We start from the raw sequence: 12,554 nt of genomic DNA on the forward strand, positions 1-12,554 counted from the left end.
GGCGGCGGTTCTGCTACGGGCGGCGGTTGTTTTGGCGGCGGTGCGTTTTCCCCTCTCGGTGGGTGAAGGGTCACGCATCCGCCCATGTGCCGACCTGTGGCTCTCGGCTCCCCCGGCTCGGGATGCGGAGCTGCCTCGGCTCCCAGCGCCGTTTCGGAGCGAAGAGCCGCTGCCCCCCGCAGGTAAACGCACCGCTGCGGGGCTGCGCTGCTCGCCCATCCCGCCTCGCTCGGGAAGCCGAAGTGTGAGCGTTAAAAGGGAAATAAAACTGAAAGGGAACAGAGGGAGAGGGAGGCGAGAGCGTGGTCGGACCGCTGCGCGCGAGGCTGGCGGAGCTGCGTGTCCGCGCCTTTGTGCTGCGCTGCGCGGCCGGGATGCGGCCGCCTTCACAGCCGGCCGCGGCTCTTAAGAGCTGAGCTGATGGCAGTGGATTCTTAGCCTTACGCGGGTGTGATTTCATTGACGCTTCCGGAGAAGCATCTGCTTCTGCGTTGATGTGAGTTACGTCTGTGGTTCGGTTGTTGAGCCGTGGAGGGGATGGTGTGGGCAGGTACCAAGCACAGGTAGATAGCGGCTACAGGACGTGCCTGTGCTTGGAGCTGAATGGGCCGAATTCACAAAGAGGAGATACCTGCCGATTTGCTTTAAAAAGATTAATCATCAGCCTGACTATCAAGCTGCTTCTTTTCAAACCTACGTGGATATCGTTGAAACGCAGCGCCGATCTGTCTTGACCTGCTTGTGGTGTTTTTTCCTCTCAAAAGCACGGAGCCGCGGCAACGCAGCAGATTGCTTTGCTATCTAAATTTATACGCCCACTGAATGCGTGCTGCTGCTATCTGCGCGGAGTTCTGCCCGCCTTGCTGCTGTTTCTGGGGGTGTGCTGCTGTGTGTGGCTTAGGAGGTCTGAGTGGCCCTTCCTGCAGCTGGAGTGCACAAGGAAAAATGATATAAAAAGGGACAATGTGGTTTGCAGCTGCTAGAAGGAAGTGTGAGCCCTTTTGAGCTGAGCAAAGGAAGCTCGTTTCCTGACAAGACAAAAAACAAAATTAGATCTTTGAGACTAGGTTGGTATTTACTGGTTGTTTTTTCTGCTGCCTTCTTTGCTTCATCCATCAAAGGATAATTCCATCAGCAGATGAGATCCAGAATGGAAGAAAAGAACGTTTCAGTGGTTGTGGGAGTCTAGTAAAGCTTTCTGTTCGGTAGTCACAACAGTAACCGTATTGTTTTAAATGAGATGATCAAGACTGATTATTTTTGTTTTATTTAAGGAAGATGTTTGGAATTACTTGTAATGAAAGGTGCATGTGTGAAGCATGTCTGAAATCTGGTGTTGTTTTGCCAGGATAAAGTTACCACGTAGATAAAAGAATATTTCTTACCAGGGCACAAACAAGGGTGAAAAAGGCCCATTGTGTAGATGATAGGGAACAGATAGCTTTGTTAAAGCCTTTGTCCTCTTCTACTGCTAATAACACGGTCTTAATTTGCATGAATACCAGATCCTAGTAAGAGACTTTTCAGAAACGTTTGTTCATCATCCTAAAACCTTCCCTTACACCAGGCCCTGCCGTGAAAAGGATCCATCACCTTTTCTCCTCAATAAATATAAACGAAGAGGAAAAAATTCTAAAAAGCCCTCTAATGGATAACAGGAGGTCCCATTAGCAAGCTGCCTTCAATTATTAATAGCTTTTTCAGATGATAATACACAGAAATGTTGAACTACAGAAATAATCAAGCTAATGCTGAGGATAAGCTTATTCCTTTGTGTTTTGGGGCGTTTTAGCCTCTTGCCTCCTGCAAGGCTCCCACAGCACCCCTGTGACCCTGTGAGGCACAGAGTAGCATTCCGCTTGTGGTGGGTTTGGTTGTGGTTCCCCTCACAAGCTGTGTATATAAAACTTGCCAACAAAGCTGTTCTCAGTTCTGAGCATACAGAGATGTGTTTGTAGAGCTGTTCCTGCCTTGTTGGATACCTGTCTGACTGTCAGTGCTCAGTTTTACAGTAGTCTGCAGTACGCTGGAATACAGTATGAGAGCTTACAGGTGAGAGCATCTCCTGCATGTGGCAGCAGTCTGTGCTGGGATGCTGTGTGCAGCACCATTGCTGCTACAGGAATAGAGAAGAGGTTCAAGTTGGTTTATTCTGAGGTGCTGCAGAACTGGAATATTGCTGTAAAGCCAGGAATTTCGTTCAAAATGAGTAATGCATGGCAGTGATGATGAAGGCCACAATTCAAGAAAAATCCAAGTCTTTAGTATGAAATTAAAATAGGAAATAGTTAATTTTTCTTTTGACCAAACAGTTGGAGAAGAGGGAAATTTGACTTCTGTATGTGTTTTCTATTAAACGAGAGAAGCCTTGATTGTAGATTACCATCCCCTGCACAGTCACAGAAATGTTTTAACCTGTATTTCTGGGGAGGGAGCGTATTTGGGCAAACAGGGAATTTTAATAACAGTTACCTTAAACATGTCTGTACTGATATGTGTAATGTTACTGGGTTGGAGATAGTCCTCCGTGACATTCCAAAGATGGTTTATTAAAAATACTCCTTAATTACTCCACAGGTTCATGAACCACCCAGCTCCAGCCAACAGCCGCTACAAACCCACTTGCTACGAGCATGCTGCTAACTGTTACACACACGCTGTAAGTGCGTTTCCTTTTTCCTTTCTCACCTAGGAGTTTCAGTACATTTGTGTCCTGTATGGATAAATACTTACCTTAGCCCAAGTGGATGCATTTTTTTGCAGTCTCTAGTTTTGTTGCACAAGCTTCAGCCATAACAGCCCAGTAAATGGGATCACCAGCCATCTAGCTGTTGATGTACCAGTGTACCAGCTGTTGATGGTACCAGTACCAGCAGTCACTGTTACTGGTAAGAACAGAATTACTTTGGTTTACATATAGAAGAGCTAACTGCAGCTTGTCTCATGTACAGCATTATGTAAATATGTGCTTATTTGCCTAGCGAAATGTAGCAACATTCTGTTAGTGAGCAAAATATGTGGTTTAGCTCCTAATCCTTGTACAAATCCTGACCAAGAAGTTGGATTTGAAGATACCTGGCAGAAGTTGCTGTATTCCTCAGCAATTGTAGGCTTCATCTAGCTGAAAAACAGACGTGATATTCGTGCCTGACAGCAGCAGGTTACAGCCAAGATGTCCTATCAGTATTTTGTGGTTTGCTGCTGTTTGTGGTGGATTTGTCTAATTATTTTCTGAACAGCCAGGCTGTATGCTACAGCATACCACAAACTGTTTGTAACTTGGGGAACTTGGGGAGATATATTAACATCCACTTTAGAGAAAACGGAGTATAGTAAGGGGATTGTTTCTCTGTAAATGATGCAGTAAATAACTTTTAAATGTAAAGCCTTGAAATGGGAATCTAAACTGGGAAAGCACAGTGGGTTATATGGAAAAAGCTAGGGGACGTGCTTTTTTTTTTTTTCCCAGATGTTGCAGATTGTTTTACTAAATGTCAGAAAGTCAAGTAGTTGAGCAATTGCTGCTAGCCTACAATAGTTTTCAATTAGGCACTGATATATTATATCAGTGTTTAGTAGTGGTTCTCCATAGATCTTTCAAAATTTTAATTCAGAAAGTAATCAAGCTGTATTTAATGGCTGTACTCCTCAGGTAAGTATCACTTCTGGTTTTCTACTTCAATACTTGGTAGTCTGTTTAGGCAGCTGCTTGGAAAACATCAATTAGTAAATGGGAATACAGGGTCCTACGTACAGCTTTGGGATACAATAATGAAGCTAACTTTGTGTAGTGTGATAAGGCATCTTCAAATTTCCTATTAGAAAAGCTATTTAAAATGTCTGGAATATTTTTTAAGTTTAAACAAAGCATTGACCTGTCTTTAGTCACTAGGAGACAGGAAGGGCAGCTAAGCAGTTGAATGTAGAGACAGAAAAGACAGCACTGTGTTTAGAAGAACAGGAAGGAAACGGTGTGTGAGAGAAGCAAGAGCAGTAAGCATTTGAGATGTAAGGTAAGCAAAGTTGAAGCGTTGGGGAGGGGTTGCTGGGTTGCTCTTTCATACTGAAACTTTCTAGTATGCTCTAGTGTAAGGTTTATTAGATAAAAGACACTGTTGTATTCAGACCTTTGAACTTAGGCACAACTTTCTTTATGTTGCTCAAAGCTTTTCCATTGCCTTAAAAGGAGGAGCTATTCTTAAAATAAGTTAGACTCAATTTCTGCAGTGTGTGCTGGGGGGAGGAAAAAGTGTAAGTATCTCAAAAGTGAGGCTTGGAGTGTTTTCCAGGCCATTGGTGCATGGAAGGAGGGGTCTTCAAAATGTCAGGAGTGCTCTCATGATGAAAATGTCTTGGCTGTGTTTGATAGTTAGAGGTTTCTCTATTCTCTGCATAGTGAAAAATCCAAGTTGCCAGTAGGCTTTTCACTCCGTGATGCTTGTCTCCTTATTTGGGAGGAGAAAATCCCTGAGTAGAGGGATGTTGTACTTGGTTTCAGGGCTACGCTTCTGGAGCAGGAGCACTGAAATGGGCACGATTTCACGAGTTGCTTCTAAGCATCACGTGATTATTTCTTTTTTTCTAATTGTTTTGACTGCTTATTGCTCTTTCTGTCTTCTTCCATTCCTAAGAAGTGTTGGGGTTATCTTTGTGCTATTAGCATTTCCCTCTCAATGAAAGGCAAGTGAGAGAGCAACAGTAATACCATTTGCCACCGTGCTTTGCCACAGTGGCTTGAGCATATCACTGACTGTGACCTACATGACTTCATATGCAGTGAAAATAACTTAATTTTGGTATGAATATTACATATAAAAGTAATTGTTAAAGGTTTTTTTTTAAGCCATTCCATGGGATTGTCTACAGATATAAGAAAACGCAGGTAAAATGCTGGCCACAGTACTGTTATTCTCAGCACCCCAAACAGATGGCAGTTAGCATGGAGTTTGCTATGATGTTAATTTGGAGGAATTGCACTTCATGATGGAAATAAGTAAAATAAAAACTTTTCATGATTTTAGCTAATTTTGTTACTAGGAATGTTGGCAACTCAGACGTGCCATGTCATTCCCCTCAAATGATGCAGCACAACTGTGCTAGTTCTATTAGTTCTGATTCTTTGACTTTTTCTGTTAAATCTCTCTCCATTTAAAGGACTGATTGTTTCTGTCTTAGGATTAAAATACCATTCTTGCATTAGAGAGCTTTCTAATCAAAATCTGTCTTGTTTTGTTCACTGGTGTTTTTTCTTTGAGACAGATGTTAGATATAATGAAGTCCATTGACGACACAAGAATCTAAAGAACTTTGGTCCAGTTGACTGGAACAGATTTTGTTTTTAATCTAAGTGCCTCCTGCAAATATGAAATGAAATAACTGTCACATCTAATCAGTTCCCTGCTGTTCTTAAGGGTTTTAGCCACACTTTGAATCGTATGCCATATGTGGAAAACAGGGGCAACTAATCTCCTGAGGAGTGAAATGCTTTAACCTTTTTAAAATTTGAGAGCAGTCCAGGATATGTATATGGAAATTTAAGGTTTGTGACAAATGAGAAGCCAGACTGGAAGACTATTTTTGGCCTTAAAGTGCATGAGGTCAGCTTCCATAGACTCATTGCAAAACTCAAAGTATTTTCACCTCTGGTCCAAATGCTGCAGATACAAGAATGCCACACTTCTCAATTGTATGACTGTATAGCTTTCAGCTTAAATGTAGTAAGCTTTGCAAAAAAAATTATAATGTTAATGAAGTCAGTATACTTCAAAATCCATAGGAAAAAGTAATGTTTTGTCTTTTTTAGCTCTTTTTTTTTTTTTTGGATTAACCATCTGCTTTACAGATTGATTCAGTACACTTTTCATCTTCTGAGCTGTAGCTGTGATGAGAGTCTCAATTTCTTGTCTGCAAGTAGATAAAGGACAGATAATACTTGCTAGACCAGAACTTTGCACTCTAAACTAACAAACCTGTAATGCAAAGCAGAATTGCCGTATTTGTTTAAACACTACTGCTTCCTGACTTTGTTTAGCATGTTAAGCAATGAAGAATTTAACCTGTGAAGTGTCTGAAAAGGAACTTACACAGAATTTTTAACAGAAGGGCTGCCAAAGATTTTCCTTCATAGTAAAAGGAGACAGGTAGAGATGTCTGAGTCAGCAGGTTCCTTCCTTTAAATCCTTTTTGGCTTGGTGTCTTCTTTCTGAATGAGACAAAGATAGATGATGGAACTTGACCTGGAAAAGAAGTGGAGTTTTAGATGCATTGCCACGTTGTGCTGGAGAAACAGAGTTAAAGCTGCTTGAGCAGGGATGTGGCAAGAAAAACAGGTTGGGATACACTGCAACATAATTTCATGTTTGTGCATCTTTACAAAAGAAGTCCCCACTTGGAGTACTGTGCCAAGGAAGCTATGGGAGCAGGTCCAGAGGAGAGCCACGAAGATAAGCAGGGGGCTGGAGCACCTCCCTTATGAGGACAGGCTGAGGGAGATGGAGCTCTTCAGCCTGGAGAAAAGAAAGCTCTGGAGGATGTTACAGCAGCATTCCAGTACCTGAAGGAGCCTACAGGAAAGCTGGGAGGGACTTTTTATGGGGTGTGTAGGAACAGGATAAGGGGAAGTAGTTTGTAAACTGGAAGAGGGTAAATTTAGACGAGATAATAGGCAGAAATTATTTACTGTGAGGGTGGTGAGACACTGGAATGAGTTTGCCAGTGGAGTTGTGAATGGAAGCGTCCCTGAAAGTGTTCAAGGCCAGGCTGGATGGGACTGTGAGCAACCTGGTCTGGTGGGAGGTGTCCCTGCCTATAGCAGGGGGTTGGGACTGGATGATCTTAAAGGTTCCTTCCCATCCAAACCATTCTATGGCTCTTAGTCTGCAGCTGATTTATTTGGTATCTAAAGCCCAAGTTCTGCAAAGCCTTTGTTAATTCTGTTGCCATTTGTTTACCTGCCTATGTTAAAAGATTCATTTTTTACTCATTTGATGTTTTAGTTTCTTTTGGTCTGTACTGTGCTTAACTTCTATGCACAAGAGGTGCTTTGGAGCACAGCTTAGGGTGAGATCAAAACCTTTTTAGGAATAGGAAGCAAAATGTGAAAATAAAAATCTATCATGCCGAGAGGAGCAAGTAGCATATTCTAATCCCATGTAAGAGTGAATTTATCACAAGCAGGTGTTACTTCATTGTCTGAGACACTGTCAGAATCTTGACCCTTGTGTGTCGGTGTAGAACTAACTGGAAAACTCCTTCCAGCTGGGAGGCTGCCATCAGATGTGTGTATATGTTCTTCTGTGGTGTGCTGCAGCATTATCTGCCCTGCTGTTGCAATGCAGTGGGTGGTAGCTTCGTTTGCTGTGAGTAGAGTTAATGGCCTTTTTTTGGGTTTTGTTTTAGTTCCTCATTGTTCCTGCAATTGTGGGCAGTGCCCTTCTCCACCGACTTTCTGACGATCGATGGGAAAAAATAACAGCATGGATCTATGGCATGGGGCTCTGTGCACTCTTCATTGTCTCCACAGTGTTTCATATTGTTTCTTGGAAAAAGAGTCACTTAAGGTATGGCTATAGCTCTTGTACACATGTTTGACTCTCAAGTTCTGTGAGGTTTTAACGTTGTGTTTCTCAAGTGGCCAAAAACTAGGAATTTTACAGACAAAGGTTGGAGTGGTATCTTGTACTTAATCACATAATCATAAAAAAGAACAACAAAACAACATAAACCCTTGATTCTGTTGAAAGAAATAGTGAACCAAGCTCACATACAGACAAATGTATGTCTGCTGTGTTTTGATGTTGATCTATGAAGCCATTGTGGCTCTTAATCTTGTAGTTGAGTGGGAAGAACAAAACCTACGTGCGTGGTGGATGTAGTCCCATCTCAGACATTTATCTCAGACTATTTGGGACTACATCATGCCAAGTACCTGGAGTAATGCAGAGCTTGCTAAGAGAACGAAAATGGGATACATGACTAACAGCCTTGGAAGAAAGGCAGCAACAGCAAAACTGAAATGTGTTTTTTTTTTTTTTTTTTTTTAATGACACCTATATAATTCTGGGCCATAAATTGGGTTTAACTCACAGTCACTGGATTACCATTTCTGGATTAAGCAGGGTTGATGTGACAGCTTTCTGCTTCCTTGTGAGTAGAATGTATGGTGAGATAGAGAAAGGGAGAGAAATAAAAGAGTGCTCATCTCCTATGTGTCTTGTTTAAGGCCTTGTGAAGTTGAAGCAAAGTGGACAGTCTTCCAAATAATTTTAAATGTATTTCCCCTGAAGTAATTCTAAAACGTGGCAGGAAAACCCAGTGATACTCAAATCTGCCCTGCTGACTTGTTCTCTCCTTTACTAGGACAATGGAGCACTGCTTTCACATGTGTGACAGAATGATGATCTACGTCTTCATTGCAGCCTCGTATGCACCGTGGTAAGAAGTCTGGGGGGAAGAAAGCCTCTAATTCTGAAGCACTCCATGTAAACACTTTTATCCTTGCAACTTTCCAGTTGCTGTAGGAGTCTTAACAGCTGCATTTGACCATGTTCTGCTTTGTAAAAACACACGTCATGATGTTGTGGGATTTGCTAAAAAGAAAGTAATTAGAAAAAAAAAAAACCAACAAAGTTGTTTGTATATTCCCAAATCCCTCTTGGTGCTTTCCTCACATCAACATAAATACACTTTTGCCTCTTTATGTGTGCCCACAGTCTTCTCCCCTATCATGTCTAAGTTATAATTCTGGATATTTATTTATATTAAGCCCCAGTATTCTTGTGTTAGTGAATGAATGGAGCACACTAAACCTGTCTGTTGAAATCTTTGTGCTTCCAGGTTAAATCTTCGTGAGCTTGGACCTCTAGCATCTCACATGCGTTGGTTTATCTGGCTGATGGCTGCTGGAGGCACTGTTTATGTATTTCTCTACCATGAAAAGTAAGATTTGCATTTAACTTTAAACTGAGGCTTTTGTTTTGCTTTCTGAGCGTTGTGTCTGGCCTTTCACACGTTGAGGAAAGATCTTTGAGATGGCAGAGATAAGTGATGAGAACAATGCAAAGTTGTATCTCAAGTTCAGAGATGCTCTGTGATAACGTGTCTTTAGGCCATTTTATTGTCTTCCCTTAAAGTGGGGGGAGAGAGGGATCCAGATTGAAGTCTTAACTTCGTTGCAAGAAAGCAAGAGTGAGAATGAGTGAGGTAAGAAAGATGAACTGATGTACAGGTTATACTGCAACGTAATGCTGGGTGTAGGAGGAGGAGAAATTCTTGCTTTCAATGTGTGTTCATCAGTTTCAGTTCTGTAGCCTGATTTCATTACTTTTATTTTCAGTGGACAAGACCAACTGTTCTTTGTTTTGATGAAGAGCTACTGAGTTTCTTCTCAAATATGAATATAAGTTTACTGAATGTTTTATTCTGACTACCATTTAACGCAAATGAATGCATCTAGGCAGTATTCAGTGAATCTCTGCATGCAGAGATAAATATTGGCTTTATTTTTAGAATAAAATGTGCAGAAAGCTTTTTGAGAAGTTTAATGGCCTCATGCTAACGTAAGATTGAATACATTTCCTTTAATGTTGAAATAAATGGTCATATTCCTGTACATCACCTGAAACGATTCACTTTTGTTCCATTTTTAGGTATAAGATTGTTGAACTCTTCTTCTATTTGGCCATGGGATTTTCTCCTGCTCTGGTAGTGACATCCATGGTAAGGAATGCGACTATTGACATTACAAATACAGGCTTTCCTTTTATGACTAGTCTGAGTTCTGGTGCAGCTCTGTTTCTTCTAAGAAAATCTTAATTTTACTCTACCATAATTACAAGTGTTCTCTGCAGGAGAACCAAATATAGCCAACTATACTCTGGATTTATAGCTGCCATTCAGTGAAGTGCTACCTCCCTTCGCTGAATCTGGGCTGCAGAGTTTAGATAAAAAGAGCTTGGCTTCCAGACTTCATGAGGACGCCCATGTCGTGCAGGAAATATTCTTTGCCTCCGTTGTGCTCCATCCCTAATATGTCCTTGTTAATTGGCAGAGCAACACCGAAGGACTCGAGGAGGTTGCCTGGGGAGGTCTGATCTATTGTCTTGGCGTGGTGTTCTTCAAGAGCGATGGAGTCATTCCTTTTGCCCATGCCATCTGGCACGTGTTCGTGGCCACAGCGGCTGCAGTTCATTACTATGCTATTTGGAAGTACCTTTACAGAAGTCCTGCAGACATCATTCGTCACTTATGATATACGTGTCTATATCGGGGTGGGGGGAGAGCTGCACTTGGCCTCTGTAACAGTATTATTTGACTTAAGGAATTCGGGGAAGTCGCACAGAAAAACTGCACTGACTTTGGTAGTTCTCTGAACACAATTACTGTGAACTGATGTGTGCATGTCCTGGAATTGCCCTTCAGATGGCAAGTGCTGTAACTAACAGAGGTACTGTGCTGCAGTACTCAGAGTCCATTCCATGTTAGCAGAACTGGCTACCTGATGTTTACAAAGAAATTTTGTATTCTAGTTTAACTTTGTGATTTTTTTAACAACGTGAATTTTTCTAAATTAACGATTCCAATGAAGTCAGTGCAATAGTGAAAATAGAACTCTTGATTTGAAATCGGTTTCTGTCACCTTTCCACTAGCATTTACTGAACATAAATCACGGGTGAATGATCTATTTTACCACCTACCATCTTGATATGATGTGACTTTTATAGAAACTTTCCGGGGCTTTTGTAAACTTTAGAAGTACATTTGTTGAACTGAAAACAAACAGCTGTCATCTATGCAGTTACTCATATTGCAAAACCTTGCAAGAAATGGTTACATTCCACATACTGTACTGACAGGCAGACATTGTACCTCTTCCAAGGGTTGAAGCGTAGGTATAATTATAACCACTTTTACAAACTAACACATAAATGCTCTTCTGCTGAGTTTTAATGTGATATTGTTACGCTTATCTGTAATACCACTTAAACAGCACCTTAATTTGGCTTTATCTGTGATGGAAATGAAGTGTGTTGGAAGAAATTGGCATTAACCAGTTCTTCAGGATTGCCAGTCTGCCTCGGTGCTGTGCAATAAATAGGGCAGCAGAGTGAGGAAGCCAGCTTATCAGACTGCAGCAGCGTTGATGAGGGCAGTCAACTAATATGCCTCCATGCAAAACAAAGTTGATAATCTCCCCAGAGTATGTATATTGGTGCTGGAATATTAAGGCTTCCGTTTTTCAAAGGGATTCTAAATTGGCTGACAAAGCCAGTTCCCAGCAGCTTTCCCTGGGGCTGTGGCTGATGTGTGAGGAAACCCAGGTCAGAGCAGCAGACAGCAGAGACTGAGCACGGGGAGTCCGTGGCTGTTGGTTCTCCTCAGCACAGCCTTCTAGGAAGGAAAGGTGAAAGAACTTGATACAGTGTCATTTGTCATTCTGGGACTTAAAACACAGAATAAAACTGGTCTTTACTTGTATTTCTGTCCTTCTGTACAGGAAAATAAAATGTGGTAGCGAGTCACGATTGTAGAATGTGCATTAAATGACCAGATGTAGAGGAGTCATTGTAATACTGTTTATCTGATAATTGTTCTCTGTCCCACTATATAATGAATGTCTTATATTAAGATTGACTTTATCCTTTTTCTAATTTACTCAGTTTTTCATGTCAGTATTTGAAAACAAAACCAAAACGTGTTGCCTTTTTCAGATTTCGTTCTGAATATTGCCTATCTATCTTCCACTGATGAGTAGCAAGGTAGGGGCGTTTTTCAAGGTACCACTTAATACTGCAGCTAGATTTGCCAGCAGGCTGCATATTTTAAGTTAGATACTTCTGTAAACTGAATTTACAAGAGGGACAAACTTCGGTTTCAAGGCACTGAAGAGGAGTTGGACAGTGTTAGCAGGTGAGTGGAGCAGCACTGCAGCAGGCTGAGCAGCTGCCCCACGGGTATGAGCAGAGCAACTGGGCAGGTAATCTGTAGTGCAGCAGTCTCACACATTTGGATGCCTCAGTTTTTTAACATTGTGTCTATTTTAGGATTTTTCCACTTGGTGATTTCATATCTTTTGTTTGAACGCAGTACTGTTAAAACCACTAAAACATGTGTAAAGGTTTCCTGTAGTCAAAAGTGAAACTATGGCTTGAATATGTTTGATTTAATTTAAAGTTAATTTTTCATGGCATTGCTTTTTGGAATGTTTGAAATGGTTTTTAAAGATTTCAATTCGCCAAAAATATTTTGAATTACTGTATTCTAGTCAATATGATATTGAATGTACTAAACTAACAATAAACATTTTGTGCAATTTGGAAACCCTTGTATTCTTTATTTCTTCCCCCCACCATTTGTGCAGGCACAGAAGGGGCCGAGACTGTTGCCAGTCCTTGCACAGGAGATCTGGGTTGGAATGTACTGTGAATGTACCCCTTCATAGAGGTTTTTCTCTGAAACCTTTTGCTTTCTCACTCAGCTCTTAAAACTGAGAACAGTAGGATTACCATCCAATGAGCCCATTTGATGTCGGGGCAGCAAAAGACTTCATTTGCAT

The 12,554-nt window shown here is 41.3% G+C and overlaps 1 protein-coding gene across 4 annotated transcripts in view; it reads left to right on the forward strand.

The window, feature by feature from the left end:
* MMD (monocyte to macrophage differentiation associated) overlaps positions 1-12,319 on the forward strand; it is a 26,710-nt gene extending 14,391 nt beyond the window's left edge. Inside the window, exons 5-11 of one of the 4 annotated variants that reach the window (XM_031556356.1) lie at positions 987-989; positions 2,578-2,659; positions 7,399-7,559; positions 8,359-8,433; positions 8,836-8,937; positions 9,648-9,717; positions 10,049-12,319. In XM_031556356.1, coding sequence (XP_031412216.1) covers positions 987-989; positions 2,578-2,659; positions 7,399-7,559; positions 8,359-8,433; positions 8,836-8,937; positions 9,648-9,717; positions 10,049-10,249 — 694 coding nt within the window. In that variant the 3' untranslated portion in view covers positions 10,250-12,319. Of the gene's footprint in view, positions 1-69; positions 183-477; positions 497-986; positions 990-2,577; positions 2,660-7,398; positions 7,560-8,358; positions 8,434-8,835; positions 8,938-9,647; positions 9,718-10,048 lie in introns of those variants that run through there. The other 3 variants (XM_003211561.3, XM_010721583.2, XM_010721582.3) reach the window with 3 other exon arrangements.
* The last annotated feature ends 235 nt before the right edge of the window (positions 12,320-12,554 follow it).

Source organism: Meleagris gallopavo, chromosome 20 (assembly GCF_000146605.3).
Source record: "Meleagris gallopavo isolate NT-WF06-2002-E0010 breed Aviagen turkey brand Nicholas breeding stock chromosome 20, Turkey_5.1, whole genome shotgun sequence".
In the NCBI taxonomy this organism is placed as follows: Eukaryota; Metazoa; Chordata; class Aves; order Galliformes; family Phasianidae; genus Meleagris; species Meleagris gallopavo.